General features: G+C 40.8%; 1 protein-coding gene across 1 annotated transcript in view; it reads left to right on the forward strand.

Moving 5' to 3' along the window:
• The window catches only part of angpt4 (angiopoietin 4), an 82,663-nt gene that overhangs the window by 60,956 nt on the left and 6,318 nt on the right, over positions 1–15,389 (forward strand). The window contains exons 4-6 of the mRNA XM_074680134.1: positions 12,877–12,961; positions 13,161–13,305; positions 14,221–14,327. Of these exons, the coding sequence (XP_074536235.1) occupies positions 12,877–12,961; positions 13,161–13,305; positions 14,221–14,327 (337 nt within the window). The remainder of the gene's footprint in view (positions 1–12,876; positions 12,962–13,160; positions 13,306–14,220; positions 14,328–15,389) is intronic.

Below are 15,389 nucleotides of genomic sequence, written 5' to 3' on the forward strand. Positions count from 1 at the left end.
CAATTCTGACAAAAACAATGATGATGAAGCATGAATCAGTGTAATCTAAAATTGGATTTAAAAGTTTGACTGGCTGAATCAATTCAGGAATTAAAGGAAGGAATTTAAATTTAAAGAAAAAAATCTGGGAAAATAAGGAGCTGACTCAGGGAAATGAAAGTCAAATGCTGTTAAAGTGTGATACTTTCTGCCCTGTGTGTGTGTGTGTGTGTGTGTGTGTGTGTGTGTGTGTGTGTGTGTGTGTGTGTGTGTGTGTGTGTGTGTGTGTGTGTGTTCAATCATGTAAACCTGTCTGCTGAGGCTTATCTGAAGCCAGATTTTACATTGGTGATCAATGATAAATTAACAGACACATGCTTGTCTTTGTTCCTGGATGTTTTGATGAGTTACTAAAAACAGCTGCATGAGATGAAAGGTTACCACGGTGACCAGCTCGTCAAGGGCAGCAGGTGCAGGTGCACAACTTTGCCCTTGTTACAGTAATTTTATGAAGATTTTGTGGCAAAGCAAGAGTCCGAATCTCCTGTCACCTTGCCAAAACCGTGAGGGCTAGAATAAAAATGAACACACCGTAGGAATCCTGAGACCCAGAGGAAGCTGTTGATCTAAATTTTATGCATGGAGGTCAAGAAACAAACCCACGAGAGCGATAGATAGATGAGGGAAAATTTACTGATCTCTGAGAAAACCCCTCAGGAATTAACATGGAGGTATATGGGGATTTTTTTTAACTTCTCATGACAGTTGGCCATTTTGTGAAAAAGTGCTCCATCCTTTTGCTTTAAAAACCACTTTGTCAGAAGCAGGACAAGACTACTTACATGCTGAGGGCTTATTTGTGTTGATAGCTCAAAAAATGTGGCTAAGAGAGCAGTTTACCCAGAAGTTTCTCAGGTCTTGTTTCCCCCTCTCCGTGCTCTGTCGTTTGAATCTCCCACTCTGAGCCAAAACATTCCGTCCAATACACACCAATGTTAAACGGCTCGAAGAGCTGAAATGCATCATGACCTTTGAAGGGTCATTGTGAAGAAACTATGAATGCTAGGAAACATTTGAAACCCACTGAATGAAGCCAAAAGATAGCTGAATATTTTGAAGTTTGAATGGAGTTTGTAGCTGAATGTATGACTGAATGAGGAGGGTTTGAAGCAGGCTGAGAAAATGTCCTGAAGGGAGAAAATTTTGAAAATTCCCCATTCATCTCTATGTGACCAAAATTTCGTAAATCGTCGTATATCTCGGAAATTATTCGTGAAAAGTTTCTGAAAAGTCATAGCCCCCTTGTCCCCACTGAAACACACGTTTTGAAGTTTGAACGGTGAAAATCGGTTAAAGTTTGCCTGAGTTTTAGCGGTCCAAAAAAGCGGGCGGAAGAATGAAGAAGAAGAAGAAGAAGAAGAAGAAGAATAAATTTTTTTGTCACAGAAGAACATATACTGTGAATGCATTGCTGCATTCACAGCAACTAGAAAAGCAATTTCTGAAGAAATTGCGCTGTGAATGCAGAATGCTGAAGCAGCTTGCGCTGAACTGCTAATGCAACAAAAGCGGAACCTGAATGACTGAAAATATGTCTGAAAATGGTAGAAAAAGTCTTGAAAAGCTTGCGCTCAACTGCTAATGCAGAATGCTGAACATTAATGACTGAAGGTTTGTCTGAAAGTGGCTGAATGAAGTCTTAAAATGCTTGCGCTGAACTGCTAAAGCAAAATTCTGAACAAGAATGGCTAAAGTTATGTCTGAAATCATTTGAATTAAGTCTTGAAAAGCTTGTGCTCAACTGCAAAAGCAGAATGCTAAACATGAATGACTGAATTTATGTCTGAAAATGGTTGAAATAATTCATGAAAAGCTGGCACTCAACTGCTAATGCAGAATGCTAAATTAACCTGCCATGAACTCTTGGATGAAAGGAAACTAATGGATGAATCAGTTTAATGGATAAATGAATTTAAAGTTGAAATGGCTGCACCTTTTAAAAATTTGAAGCAATGAATTAAATTTTAAAGAACAGTTATGGAAATAATGACCTGACTGAGGGAAAATGCAAGTCTCATCTCTGAAACGCTGTTAAAATGAAATTCCGTGTGTCCTGTGTGTAAGTTTTTAATCATGTAAGCCTTTTAGCTGAGGCTCATCTGAAGCCAGATGTTGCCATGGTGATCATTGTTTACCAACTGCCATCAGAGAGCTGGTGGAGTCTGTTGATTTCCAACACATTTCACTGAAATCAGGGTGTCAAACTGCCTACAACTGTGACAAAACCAAAGGGCCGATAAGAAAAATAATCACACCGTAGGAATCCTTAGACCCTGAGGAAGCTGTCTGTGTTAATTTCATGTCTAAAGATGCAGAAATAGGCCCATGACAGCGATAGATAGATGAGGGAAATTTGACTGATCTCTGAGAAAACCCCTCAGGAATTAACATTGGAGTACATGGGTGTCGAAGCTGACTTTGCCCGACAGTTGATCATTTTGTGAAAAAGGGCTCCATCCTTTTGCTTTAAAAACCACTTTGTCAGAAGCAGGACAAGACTACTTACATGCTGAGGGCTTATTTGTGTTGATAGCTCAAAAAATGTGGCCAAGAGAGCAGTTTACCCAGAAGTTTCTCAGGTCTTGTTTCCCCCTCTCCCTGCTCTGTCGTTTGAATCTCCCACTCTGAGCTGAAACATTCCGTCCAATACACACCAATGTTAAATGGCTTGAAGAGCTGAAATGCATCATGACCTTTGAAGGGTCATTGTGAAGAAACTATGAATGCTAGGAAACTATGGAAACCCACTGAATTAAGCCAAAAGATAGCTGAATATTTTGAAGTTTGAATGGAGTTTGTAGCCGAATTTATGACTGAATGAGAAGGGTTTGAAGAAGGCTGAAAAAATGTCCTGAAGGGAGGAAATTTTGAAAATTCCGCATTCATCTCTATGGGACCGAAATTTCGTAAAACGTTGAATATCTCGGAGAGTATTTGTGAAAAGTTTCTGAAGAGTCATAGCCCCCTTGTCCCCACTGAAACACACGTTTTGAAGTTTGAACGGTGAAAATCGGTTGAAGTTTGCAGAAGTTTTAGCGGTCCAAAAAAGCGGGCGGAAGAAGAAGAAGAAGAAGAAGAAGAATAAATTTTTTTGTCACAGAAGAACATATGCTGTGAATGCATTATTGCATTCACAGCAATAAATTTTTTTGTCACAGAAGAACATATGCTGTGAATGCATTACTGCATTCACAGCAATAAATTTTTTTGTCACAGAAGAACATATGCTGTGAATGCATTACTGCATTCACAGCAATTAGAACAGCCATGACATGGGCAGAGCCATGAAAACATCACATAATTATCAAAATATAGGGCCATCGTCACAGTATTTCTGGTTGGTTTAACACTATCACAAAGCTGTGGATGAAAGTCTGCAGCTAGTGTTGCCAACTCCTCTGTAAAATACAGTGGAGGTGGGCGAATGGCAATACTGGGAACTCTGGTATTGATCCGATTCCAGGTGAATACAGTGTTGATATCAACACCAACGTTGGTATCAATATTATCGATATTATCGATATTTAGATCAATCCGCCCGCCTCTGAACTAGACTATCAATCTTTTTACGCTGGTATCATTTGATATCAACACCAACATTGGTATCTGTAGTATCAATGTTTTGATTGATCTGACCACCTTTCAAATATAGTCACTCTTGGCTGTGCCAGAAGTTAAAAGTCGCTAAGTGATGCCATTGCCTGATTTGCATAATAGTCATTTGCGTATATTGTCACAGACGCTGTAGGAGAGAGGAATAACATCCTAACATTTTTTTTTTAATTCAAAATCAAAATATAAACCCTCCTCCATTTCCCGGGCTTGGGACCAGCCAAAGTGACCCAAAAGAGACACACACACAGGATGTGTGAGCTGGGAAAGACTGCTGTGAGTGAGGAGGATTTCTCTGCCTCTCAGCGATTTGGGACGGGGGGCTCAGCACCCGCTGCCAGATAGTGAGAGATCAATAGTGCAGTAACATCAGAGTCTCCAAACTCCATAGAAGTTGCTAGATTTGTCGCAAGTCACTTTTTTTTTTAACAAAAAAGTATAAATAAATGAATAAAAAGTCACCAGAGGCGTCTGAAAAGTCACTAAGTCCAGGGCTTGAGGCTAAGCATTTTCCCAAGTAGCATGGGTGCTACCAAGTTGAAAAATCTAGTAGCACAAAAATATTTTTAGTAGCACAATGAAAAGTTACCAAGTAGTATGTTTTTCTTTAATACAAAGATACGTGGTCAAGGAGGAGGCCTTTATAAGCAGAATAATTAAATTTATTTGAATAAAAAACATACACTTGAAAGTGACATAAACATAGACTTTAACTGAATTAAAGTGAATTCAAGGCATTCATGTGCATAGTGCCAACCGAGGAATGGTATTAAAACAAGATGATAAAAAATATAATAATATAACAATTGTCTGTTATTAACGGATAATCCTAACCCAATACTTGAGCTTATTCAAACTGTGGTATAGAATAGAGGGATTATTTGTTCATCAACAACGGCAGATGTACACCCAACTTGGGTGCAGAAGCACTGCGGAGTATAATGGTTTGTCAACTGACATGGGGAAGTTAACCAACAAAAAACACATTTTTAACCTAATATCATCAACTTTGATGGATGACAAAATGCTCCCAGGTTTGTGAAATAGCAGTGAGTGGACAGAAGAGATCAGTAAGTGGACAGATATTAGGTGGACAGGCGTTTTTAGCAGAGAAACCTTGCGTGTACCCAGAGAGGAAACACAACTCTCACTCGATGCTCATGACTGCATTATCTATGGACACTTATCAGACTGACAGACCAGGATGTAAACATTGTTTCATAATATTCCCTAATTTTACTTTGGTGAAAAAAAACATTTCTGTTAATCATAATTTATAGGTTCACTCATTATTCACTGTCCATATTGAGTCCATGTTTGGTCAGAACCTCAGCCCCAAACCAACTTTTTCTTTAAATAAGCAAAGTCAAATCTGTGTTTTGAGTATTAGCAGTTATTATTGCTTGTTTGCAGTCACACCTGGTTAACTGAGGTTGGATAAAGAATACACATTTAAATACACACACGCAGTCATCGCTGGTGTAACAGTGTCAAGTGTGACCCTGTTAACTGGTGACTCTCGGCTGTTAATCACGGCTGCCGTCGGCTGAAAGTCACTAGTTAGCATGGCCGCTATTGATGCCAAAAACACTGGTTGCGACTGTAACGGTCGAAACTTGACAGAAGTTGCCTCTGTTGTGTAGTATTGTTTTTGACAGCTGTCCACAGAAAAACTACACATTTTGATGCTTCTAATAGGTGGAGTTTAGTGTTTAAAAACGCTAATCGTCTGAATGAATGGAGCTAAATGCTTCTGCGGTCAAGATGTGCGCATCTTTATGGTGACGTAGACTGATAATCCCTCTATACAACATTAATGAAGTTTTTACAGAAGGTGCTTGAACTTCTTTGAGGGAAGGGTTCGCATCAATGTATGTCCTTTAATTACAAAGGACGCTTAATTACACTTCTCAGCAGCTGTTTGATGTACTGTGTTTCACTACAGAATCTTGTTAAAGATTAGGGTGACAAAAACAGACTTCCCAGCTGTTTTTTAGGCCCCATGCAGGCGATTTGGGAAAAGGATTATTCCACTCCTCTGCAACTGAGTGAAATTTCTTCCAGTTTTGGCCTGTTGATTTTGATTGATATGAAGCATTTCTACTTGGTTTGGACTTCTAACCCAATCCTAAGCTCAATGTAAGGCTCCATGTAAACCCAGTTACTGACTTCCTATCACTCACCCTCTCTGTGAATGACGTTTCCTCGTTCATGAGCAGGTCAACATGTTGAGGTGATCAGAAACAGAGGCTGTTCTGGTGTTTCAGCCCTAAATGTGACCACGCTGTCCATCCTGACGGCAGTGTGACATCACTCAGGGTGTCAGAGTGTCACCTTATACGGTCAAACAGAGCGGAGTGATGGAGGCTCCTGTCTGACTCGCTTCAGCTATACCTCAACAGAAACTGTTGAAGGACAAAAAGTTGTAAGTTCACCAAAAATCTTAAACATCAAACAGTTTGCACTACCTTCCATGTATAAAAAACAGCAGTGATTTCCCACAGAGCCCCTCTGTCCCTCTGCTCTGTCTCCAGAGGCAGAAAAGCGAGCATAAACTGGACATCCAGCCCGATGTCAGTGTCCCACATTCCTCTCGTGAAGCCGCAGCTACTCCTTCATCAGGTTTCATTCATTTGGCTCGTAGCTTGTTGATCTAACTGTGGGCCGGCTCTATTTTCAGCAGCACGCTCTGCTGGTTCAGCTGCAGAGATACCGTGAAGTAAAGTTCGCTCTGCAGAAAGAATGATGGTGGGGTTATTAATCTTTACGTCTCTTTTTTACAGCTCCTCCAACAGGAGGGAGGGAGGGAGTCAGGAGTTACAGCCGCCGCTCCCATACTGACAGATTTGTGCTACAAACAGTTTGGATTGTGTCCTCCCTTGAACACACAGCCTCCTGTTACAAACTCTGATTTTAATATGACACATTCCAGGAGTTACAGCATGGAGCTGTGTAACTGCCTCCTACAGATCCCAGAATACCTCTCTACAGATAGTTGAAGTCTCTTTATGTGTGGGAAAATCAAAGTTTCTTTTCCTCAGAGGAGTAATCAGGAACTTTTAGAGTTTTTCAACTGCAGGAACTTTCCCCAAATACAAGGAACCTTTTGAGGAGTTCTACCTGTTTCTACTGCAGGAACTAGACTCTCCAGATTGAGGGTAGTACTTTCTAGAAGCCTTTAGGAGGAGCTGAACATCCCTGATTAGTAGAGCAGCCTCAGTGTTGTTATTCCTCTCCCCTCCATCCACACTAAGACAACCCCAGCTGTGATGGACTTGGTTTAGTACCTCTTAACCAATGGTCTTCTCTAAACTTGATAGTGTGAATGTGTCTCTGTCAGCTCTGGGTGTTCCAGTTTAAAGAGTGACCCTGGAGTGAAACTGGAGACCTTCAGTTGGACGTATCAGTGGATGTCCAGTTTACAACAGCGGAGAGAGAAACATCAGACAGTCTCCAGTGAACAGGGTTGCTCTTTGAAATGAAACGCTATTTGATGGAGCACCCTAACCCTATTGCCCACAATAATCACATCTACCTGATCCACATTTCTATGACGTCACCTGCCTCAGGGTGCCCTCTCTCATCTGGAAACCTCTGGGGCCACTGTGAGAATCTGATCCCTTCAGAGTCTTTAACTCCACCCAGCCTTTGCTCCTGCACTCAAAAAATGACTCATTTGATGGACTCAATTTAATTGATCCAATAAATACTCAAACTTAGTTCATCCCTGCAATATGACAAATTAAGTCAAGTTGAAATTATTGTACTCACTGAGTGAAATTGATTTACGTTTGTCCAACTCAAATCAGTGTGAATAACTATAAATTCAAGCAAGCTTAAAACCACCCTGAGATTGATCACATAAAAACAGAAGAAAAAACCTGTTTAGCATTTTTACTAAAGGACAGTAATTCTAACATTCTCTGTAACCATAAATTAAAAAAACTGCTCCTTTACATGTTTTTGTGGAACCATGAGTGAGGAGGCAGTGCAGTAAGTATGAAACCCTGCTGTACATTGAGATGATGTGCAGAAACATGCTGTCTGTGCTTCATATGGCACCAAACAGCTGTCTGTGTTTCACATTGCATGGACCTGCTGTCTGTGCTCTACACAAGATGAACTGTAATTTTTGTTTGTGATGGCATTTTGAAACCCTGAGGAGAGAACACAGTGGATATAAGACCCTGATGATGCATGGCTGACACCGTCCTCCAAATTGTGGAGCACAGAGCATCTGAACATGCCATAGCCCCCGCATGGCACAGAGTTCTCCAGGACAGATCAGCTTTCTGTGACATGAAGCACACACGACCAGTCTATTCCCCAGGAAGCAAAGACAGCCTTTCCATGCCACGGGATACACAAAGACAGCCATTCTGTGCCAGGTGATACATAAAAACAGCCAGTCCATGCCACATGGTACACAAACAGCCCGAGTCAAGTGAAGCATAGTTAGCCTGTGCCCCCGAATATATTATCTAAATGTTCAGCAGGGTCTCATATCCACTGTATTTCATTTCCATTTGTCTGAACTTGCAAAAGAATTTAAAATAGCAAAAAACATTTAGACCTGAAAAGTCAAAGCCGCATAGTCTTTTTTAACGGGAAATGGGTTATCAACAAGTGTTGTTTACACATAAACATCTACTTTATTGACTTCAGATTTTATTTCTGTGAACTTTAACTGTATATTATTCAATTTATCATGAGCAGAGCTTCCATTTTAACCTTATAGAGACTCTGTAAAAAACATGCCCCCAAAATGGCAAAAACCCCTAGAAAACACCAAAGTGGCAGCTATCTTGAATTTGAAGGTTAAAATTAGGTCAAATCATTATGTAACCATGAAATATGTATTTCTTAACAAAAATAAGGTCTGAAAACATGTATTGTTCATCGCTGCAGGTCGAGCCTTTAAAAAGATCATTTCCACTACAGCAATTTTGGATTTTGGACTCAAAAAAATTTCCCCTGCCATTTTAAAAAATACACCCTGTCTGAATGTGTTTTTTAGACCTCCCAGATGACAATTCAATCTGTTGTGAAACGGACCTTTGCTCACAGTGGTCATATTTCAGTCCAAAATGACCCACAACTGTTTGTCCTCCTCACTCATGGTTGCAAAAAGCACAAAAATCAATTTGCTGAAACTATTTTCTCAAAATGTAAAGGAGCAGTTGGGAACAAAGGTCGATCAAAATATTACACTAAGGTAGCAACCCTGAATTTCAAATTGATTTGATACAGAAAAATACTTTGGAAACCTGAACATAAAAAATTGAATACACTACTTCTACCAGGTTGTTTTTTTTGTTTTGTTTTTGTTTTTGTTGTTTATGTGTTATTAAGCTCGGGGTGGTCTTTAGCTTGCCTAAATTTAGAATCAATCACGCTGGTTTGAATTCATTTTTGTTCTATTTCATGGATGAGCTAAGTTTGAGGTGTGGATACATATATTTATTGGATGAACATCCAATAAATACATTAATCCAAACAATTTAATTGAGTTGATCCAAAGAGTTATTTATTTATGTTCTTTTACATGTTATATCAACTTGATTAAATCATCATGTAAGGATCTTATTGTGTTACATGAACTCGTTTTATTTAAGTCAATTCAAAGACCTGCCAAGTGCCTTTTTCGAGTGTGAGGGACAGGTTGGAGCATGCCTGGATTCTGGACTATCTCACAAACTGTCCATGGAATGTGAGGGCTCAGAGGTGTCAGTCCAACATGGTTGTCTTGAGTACAGGGCCCCCCCAGAGAACGGTTGTGGTTCTGTTCCTGATTACCCTCTACACTGCAGACTTCATCACACATTGAGCTTCCACCTGCAGAGCTCCCTGTCCACTCTGACATTGTAGACCTCATTACCAACAGGGACAGAGATCTGGCCCAGGACTTAGTAGTGCCAGAGGAATCACCTTCAGCTCAACACAGGGAAAACCAAGGAGCTGGTGGTGGCCTTCTGTAGAAACAAGCTCCCTCTTCCCACACCAGAGAACAGCCAGAACACTATCCAGTGGGATAGTACAACCTTGAGAGTGCCTGGGAGTTCACATTAACAATAAACTGGACTGGTCCAATCAGTCCAACACTCTTTACAAGAAGGGACAAAGTGGACTGGTTCTCCTCAGGAGACTCAGGTCTTTCTATGTGGAGAGGGCTCTTCTGAAGTCTCTTCTTTGACTCTGTGGTGGCATCAGTCATCTTCTTTGATTTGTCTGCTGGAGCAGCAGCATCTCTGCTGCTGATAGGAAGCGACTTAGTGAACTGATGGAGAAGGCCAGCTCAGTCCTAGGCTGCCCTCTGGACCCTCTGGACCCTCTAGAGATGGTTGCTGACAAAAGATTGATGGCCAGTGTTGTCTCTGATGGACAACATGTCTCACTCTTTGCACGAAACTCTTGAATCAATGGGCTTCTCCACCCACAATGTCTCACTGAGAAATACCGCAAGTCTTTTCTTCCAGCCATGGTCTGACTGTGGAATGAGAGTGTACAATCAGCAGACTGATTGCAAACTTTTAGTCCTGTTAGTCTTGAAACCCACAGCTCATTTTACAAAAACAAATTCCTGGTTATTCTTTTTCTCACCTTTTGTGCCATTTCCCCTTTAATACCTGGTGCAGGAGCTGAAACTCATAGAAACACACCTGTAATTCTCTTTATTTGTATGTAAATGTCTTACTAAATGTGTTGCCTGAGGGCTAACAAACATTTACCTCTTTCTGCATTCCCTGGTACTGCTCCCTCAAACTTCTCACCTCTCTGCCCTGCAATCTGCCCCAGTGGCGCAAAAAGTAGGTATGCACTATATGTGATGCATAGGGGCGCCGAGCTAGAGGGGGCGCCAAAGTGATGGGGGAGAGATTATTTTGAGTTTGCATCTTCTGTATTTAACAGCTGTTTGTGTGAACGATTCGATAACAGAGGCACAGAGCTATAGAGATAGTAAGAATAAGAGAGAGATAAGAAATATAGAGATCTCTATAGCTTTGCAGAGACACGTCAGCACATCACTGATAAGCACCCCTCCGCTCCTTCAACCCCTGCCATCCGCCCCATTCGTGCGTGCGTGTGTGGGGGGCAGGACAATAGGTGTGAGCGTTTTCTTTTTGTAGGCAGTCAAAGATGGACAGACAGAGTAGAAAGCTATCGGGGGCACAGAACAGAAAATGGAAGAGGGAAAAGGAAAAAGATTCAACGACAATAAAAAAAAAGTTTTTCAAAATGGTCAAAATACAGTTGATAAGTTCTGTCAGTGTGTGAAGAAGAGGCTTGTAGATATTAAGTTTAGCTCAAGCTGCTATGAGCTAAACTGCACTGTACTGTCCTGTTCTGTACTGAACATACCCACTGATAGACGTGCAGACGTGATTAGACGCGAGAAAATTACTATTTAATTACTATTACTACTAATATAACTTTACAATACAACAGATCATGACAAGGAAAATAAAGGAACTTGTGGTTATTTTGTTCAGAAAGTTTCTTATATGTGGTTTGACTGCTGCATTTACAAACCTCCTTAACATAGACACACAAAAATTCCAGCTATACCTGTGGACTTGCACTAATGTCCTCTTCACTTCAATTTGTCGTTTACTCGAGAGACTGACACGGACATGGCCATAGCCAAGTATGAGGTCAGCGAGGTCTGGACCTCATGTATTGTTTCTGAGTATTTTTTTTTTTTTGCCAAATATGCCCAACTGAATAAAACATTAACTCATAAAAACGTGAAACCTTTCAGTGAAATGTGCTTGTAAGTTGTAAATTGCGGTGAACATCCATGGGCTTTGTGTTCTGTTTGTGTCTGTGTGCGGGTTGCGGTGAACAGCTGTTTGATCAACTGATGCACGTAAATGCTCCCTGTGATGCGCTCAGCAGCAGGCCAAACCCCATTCAAAAACAGGAGTGTTTTTATTATTAGCACTTTGTAGACCACATCCCTGTCCGTCAATACCTAGATGACCACAATTTTTTAGATAATTCAGCACTACTTTGGCCTGTCAAATCATCTGATCAAAGCCAGTTTATTTACTTTTATCCACAGCGGAGAGCGCACCCAGCACTTTTTTTTTTTGCTGAGCGGCTGGCTCATCAGCTGGCCAGGCACGCGTCACGATGATGCGACTACTCGAGGACCTCGAGTCACGTGACGCGTGCTTTTTCTTCTGCTCATATTAATTTTAATATACCCATTCCACAGAAAACAAGTTACAGAGAGCAGGGCAAACATGTCCAAGAGATTAAAACAGAATACTCTGGGGTTCCAGCTAACCTTTGGTGTAAAAAGTTGATTTGTTTTTGTTTTTTTAAATATTCCTTTTTGTTTGGAAAATGCTGATTTCATATCATTAAAAGATATTTAAACAATAAACAGCTTGTGTGACTTGTAGCCTAAAAAAAATAATGATAAATGAAAATGTAAAAAACACATTGAAAAATTTTTGGCGTGCACAAAGTGCACGCATCATGGACCTCACCTATTCCAAAATCCTGGCTACAGCCCTGTACCATATATGCTCTGACTGCCACTGATGTGTCCAGGGATATCAAAAAGGACATATATATATATATATATATATATATATATATATATATATATATATATATATATATATATATATATATATATATATATGTCATGTGTTTGCATACCCCCCAGAAAGTAGGTAGCTGCGCCCCTGATGTGCCCCAAACCCATCACCACACCGCCTGACTGTGTGTAAGACAACTTCAGCTTCAGTCAATCAAAACTGAATGTCAGTAATGATTTCTGACTCCTTCCCCACTGCTTTTGTTTCACAGTTTAACAAGGCTCTTGGTTTTTAACCAAAACCACATTTTCCCTAAACCTCACTCATTTTTGTGACTTGACCTAACCGTGCGTTGCTAGTTTGTTGCTCCATCATTATGTATTAGGTTTCAGCTGTGACCTGGAACGTTTTCCAAGGAGCTTTGAAAAATGAGGTGACTGTGGGAGAGATGGCTGAAGTAATTTTTATCACATGATTCTGCTAAAGGCTGATGTTTGTGCTCTGTGCGTGTGTGTGTGTGTGTGTGTGTGTGTGTGTGTGTGTGTGTGTGTATGTGTGTGTGTGTGTGTGTGTGTGTGTGTGTGTGTGTGTGTGTGAGTGTGTGTGTGTGTGTGTGTGTGTGTGTGTGTGTGTGTGTGTGCGCGTGTGTGCGTGTGTGTGTGTGTGTGTCTTTCAGTCGTCTGGAGAGTAAAGTCCAGATGTTGGAGTCTCTGCAGAAAGGAGAGCTGGAGGACATGAGAGAGGAGAAGAACAGGCTGCAGGTACACTCCTCACAGTGATGTGAAGTAATTGGGATTACTCAACCTTACGGGACATTCTGAAAGTGTAAATTAGAATGCAGTTAAAACATTTAAGACCAGACTTTCTGTACATAAGATAAAAACCATGAGTCTTGCCTCAGTAGGGGGATGTATGTATGATGTATAGAGGTCTCACGCTGATACCTGGGGGTTTTTTTAGTCTGTGGTCAGGACTCAGATGGCCGCCATCGAGTCTTTGGAGAAGCAGCTGAGAGTCGCAAGCAGCAACAACTCGGCTCTGCAGAGGCAGCAGGCTCAGCTCATGGAGTCTGTGCACACACTCATCAACATGGTGGCTACAACAGGTACATTCATGACTACACACACTCACAAACACTCAGTTCATGCATTTCGACTCAATAATTTGATCCACTTTTGGAGCATTTTTGACACTTACCTTTGCAGTGTGTGTATGTATGTGTGTGTATGTCTGTTTGTTTTTATGTCATGGTGATACTCTGATTCCTAAATTGCACCGTGTGACCACTTCCTGCCCTCTGACCGTTGTGCATTACACGAGTTGATACAACTGCTGCCTTTTTGATTGAAGTTTCCAGCATGGTACCAAAAAAATGGGGCGGTTAACTCACCTCTGTGCACTCTAGTGGTAATTGATGGTAGTGCAGCATGTGAAATTGTGTCAGAACTGTGAGGTTCCAATACAAAACAGGACCTAAAGCAGGCAAAGCAGGGACACAGTTGGAAAGTAGTTTTATTGAGCACAAAAAGGTTAATCCAGGTGAAGGGAGCGGCAGTGAATGAATGTTTGAGCTGCTCACACTGGAATAAAAGGGAGAAGAGGCAGGAGTAAGTCCACAGTTAATCCAATACAACAAGAAATTCACTCAAAAAATGCTTAGGGCAAGCTAGGTTGACCACATTACTGCTTAGCGAGCAGGAATACACTGGCGCCTGTCTTCAGTTAGAGCAGACCAAAAGAGCAGGCACTGGTTGCACTCATGAGGCACAGGTGTGATGAGGCCACAGCTGCAGGAGCAGGTAGAGGGAGAGCTGCCTGAACTCAGAAGGGGGTGGGGGGGACACCACAAGAACAACTAGAACACAGAGAAGAGTGTAACTGTGGATGATTTTCTTTCTGTGTGTGTGTGTGTGTGTGTGTGTGTGTGTGTGTGTGTGTGTGTGTGTGTGTGTGTGTGTGTGTGTGTGTGTGTGTGTGTGTGTGTGTGTGTGTGTGTGCGTGTGCGTGTGTGTGTGTTCAGGGTCACCCACTAGGATGTGGAAGGACTGTGCTGATGTGTACAAGGCGGGTCACCTGATCAGTGGTCTTTATCACGTTTACATCAGCAACAGGACAGAACCTGTACAGGTATGAGGAACACCTAAGCGGAGGACATTTAGAGCCCAATCAGCTCTAAATAGTTTTTTGGTAAAATTAAGCTACATTGGAATTTAAAAATACATTTTATAAAAACATGTGGCTTGTACTCCAGTTTCCCGTGTTGTGTTTGTAAACCAAAACCCAAAACTTTTTAGATTTATTATTTTTGGCCTTCTTTAACAGTTTTCCATTAAACATGAGATATTTAAACTCAGTGGGGTGGTGAAATAGTTGCCAATTGAGCCAAGGAAAAAAAACTCACTGATTATTAGAAATGTGTTGACTTGTCTGCCAATACCAAACAGTGAACAACTATTTTGATTTTGAACTGTTAAAAAGAAACCAAAAGAAATTGTCTTCATTTTCCTGACATGGATCAAATAAACTGATTAACTTTGAATCAAGACATATTAGACTTAAGCTTTTGAAAATGTTATGACAGACGTGTTTACCTTACCTTTTGATGATCACTTAATTAACTAAAAATGTATTTTAAACTAGTCATATAGTTTTTATAAAATGTGGTAACACTGATTTAACCTTGAGTTTTGGCACACGGACAATCCTGAGCAGATTTTTGACAGCTGGAGACTGAGGAGCAATGTAGAAACTACATTTCTCAACAGGTGTTTACATCAGAATCAATATGAGGCAAATTCACTTGACAAGTTAAAACAAATGTCCAAAGATGTTAAAAGGCACAAATGGTGCCTGAATTAATTAATTAATTAAGAAAACTACTAAACAGTAGAAAAAGCACAATTGTTTAGTTTCTTGAAATAAATATTGTATCTTGTTTCTAAAGTTAATTTTTGGGGGGCTTTGATACCTTTCATGTGATAGGAGATGGCAGCGGATAGAGAAGGAAGCGGGGCAAGAGTGGGGAGTGACACTCGGTTAAGAGGCCACAGGCTGGATTTAAACCTTGGCTTGACCTGGTTCTAACCGGCTCCATCCCCTAGCAACCCAGGTGGCCATGCTCCTGGATTTGAGTTGACCTGATTTAGATCAACCAGCCACACAGTGATGAATGCACATTGCCTTAAAATT

The sequence above is a fragment of the Halichoeres trimaculatus genome, unplaced genomic scaffold, assembly GCF_033239565.1.
Source record: "Halichoeres trimaculatus isolate MK-OKI-2021-1 unplaced genomic scaffold, fHalTri1.1 fHalTri1_scaffold_1, whole genome shotgun sequence".
Taxonomy (NCBI): domain Eukaryota; kingdom Metazoa; phylum Chordata; class Actinopteri; order Labriformes; family Labridae; genus Halichoeres; species Halichoeres trimaculatus.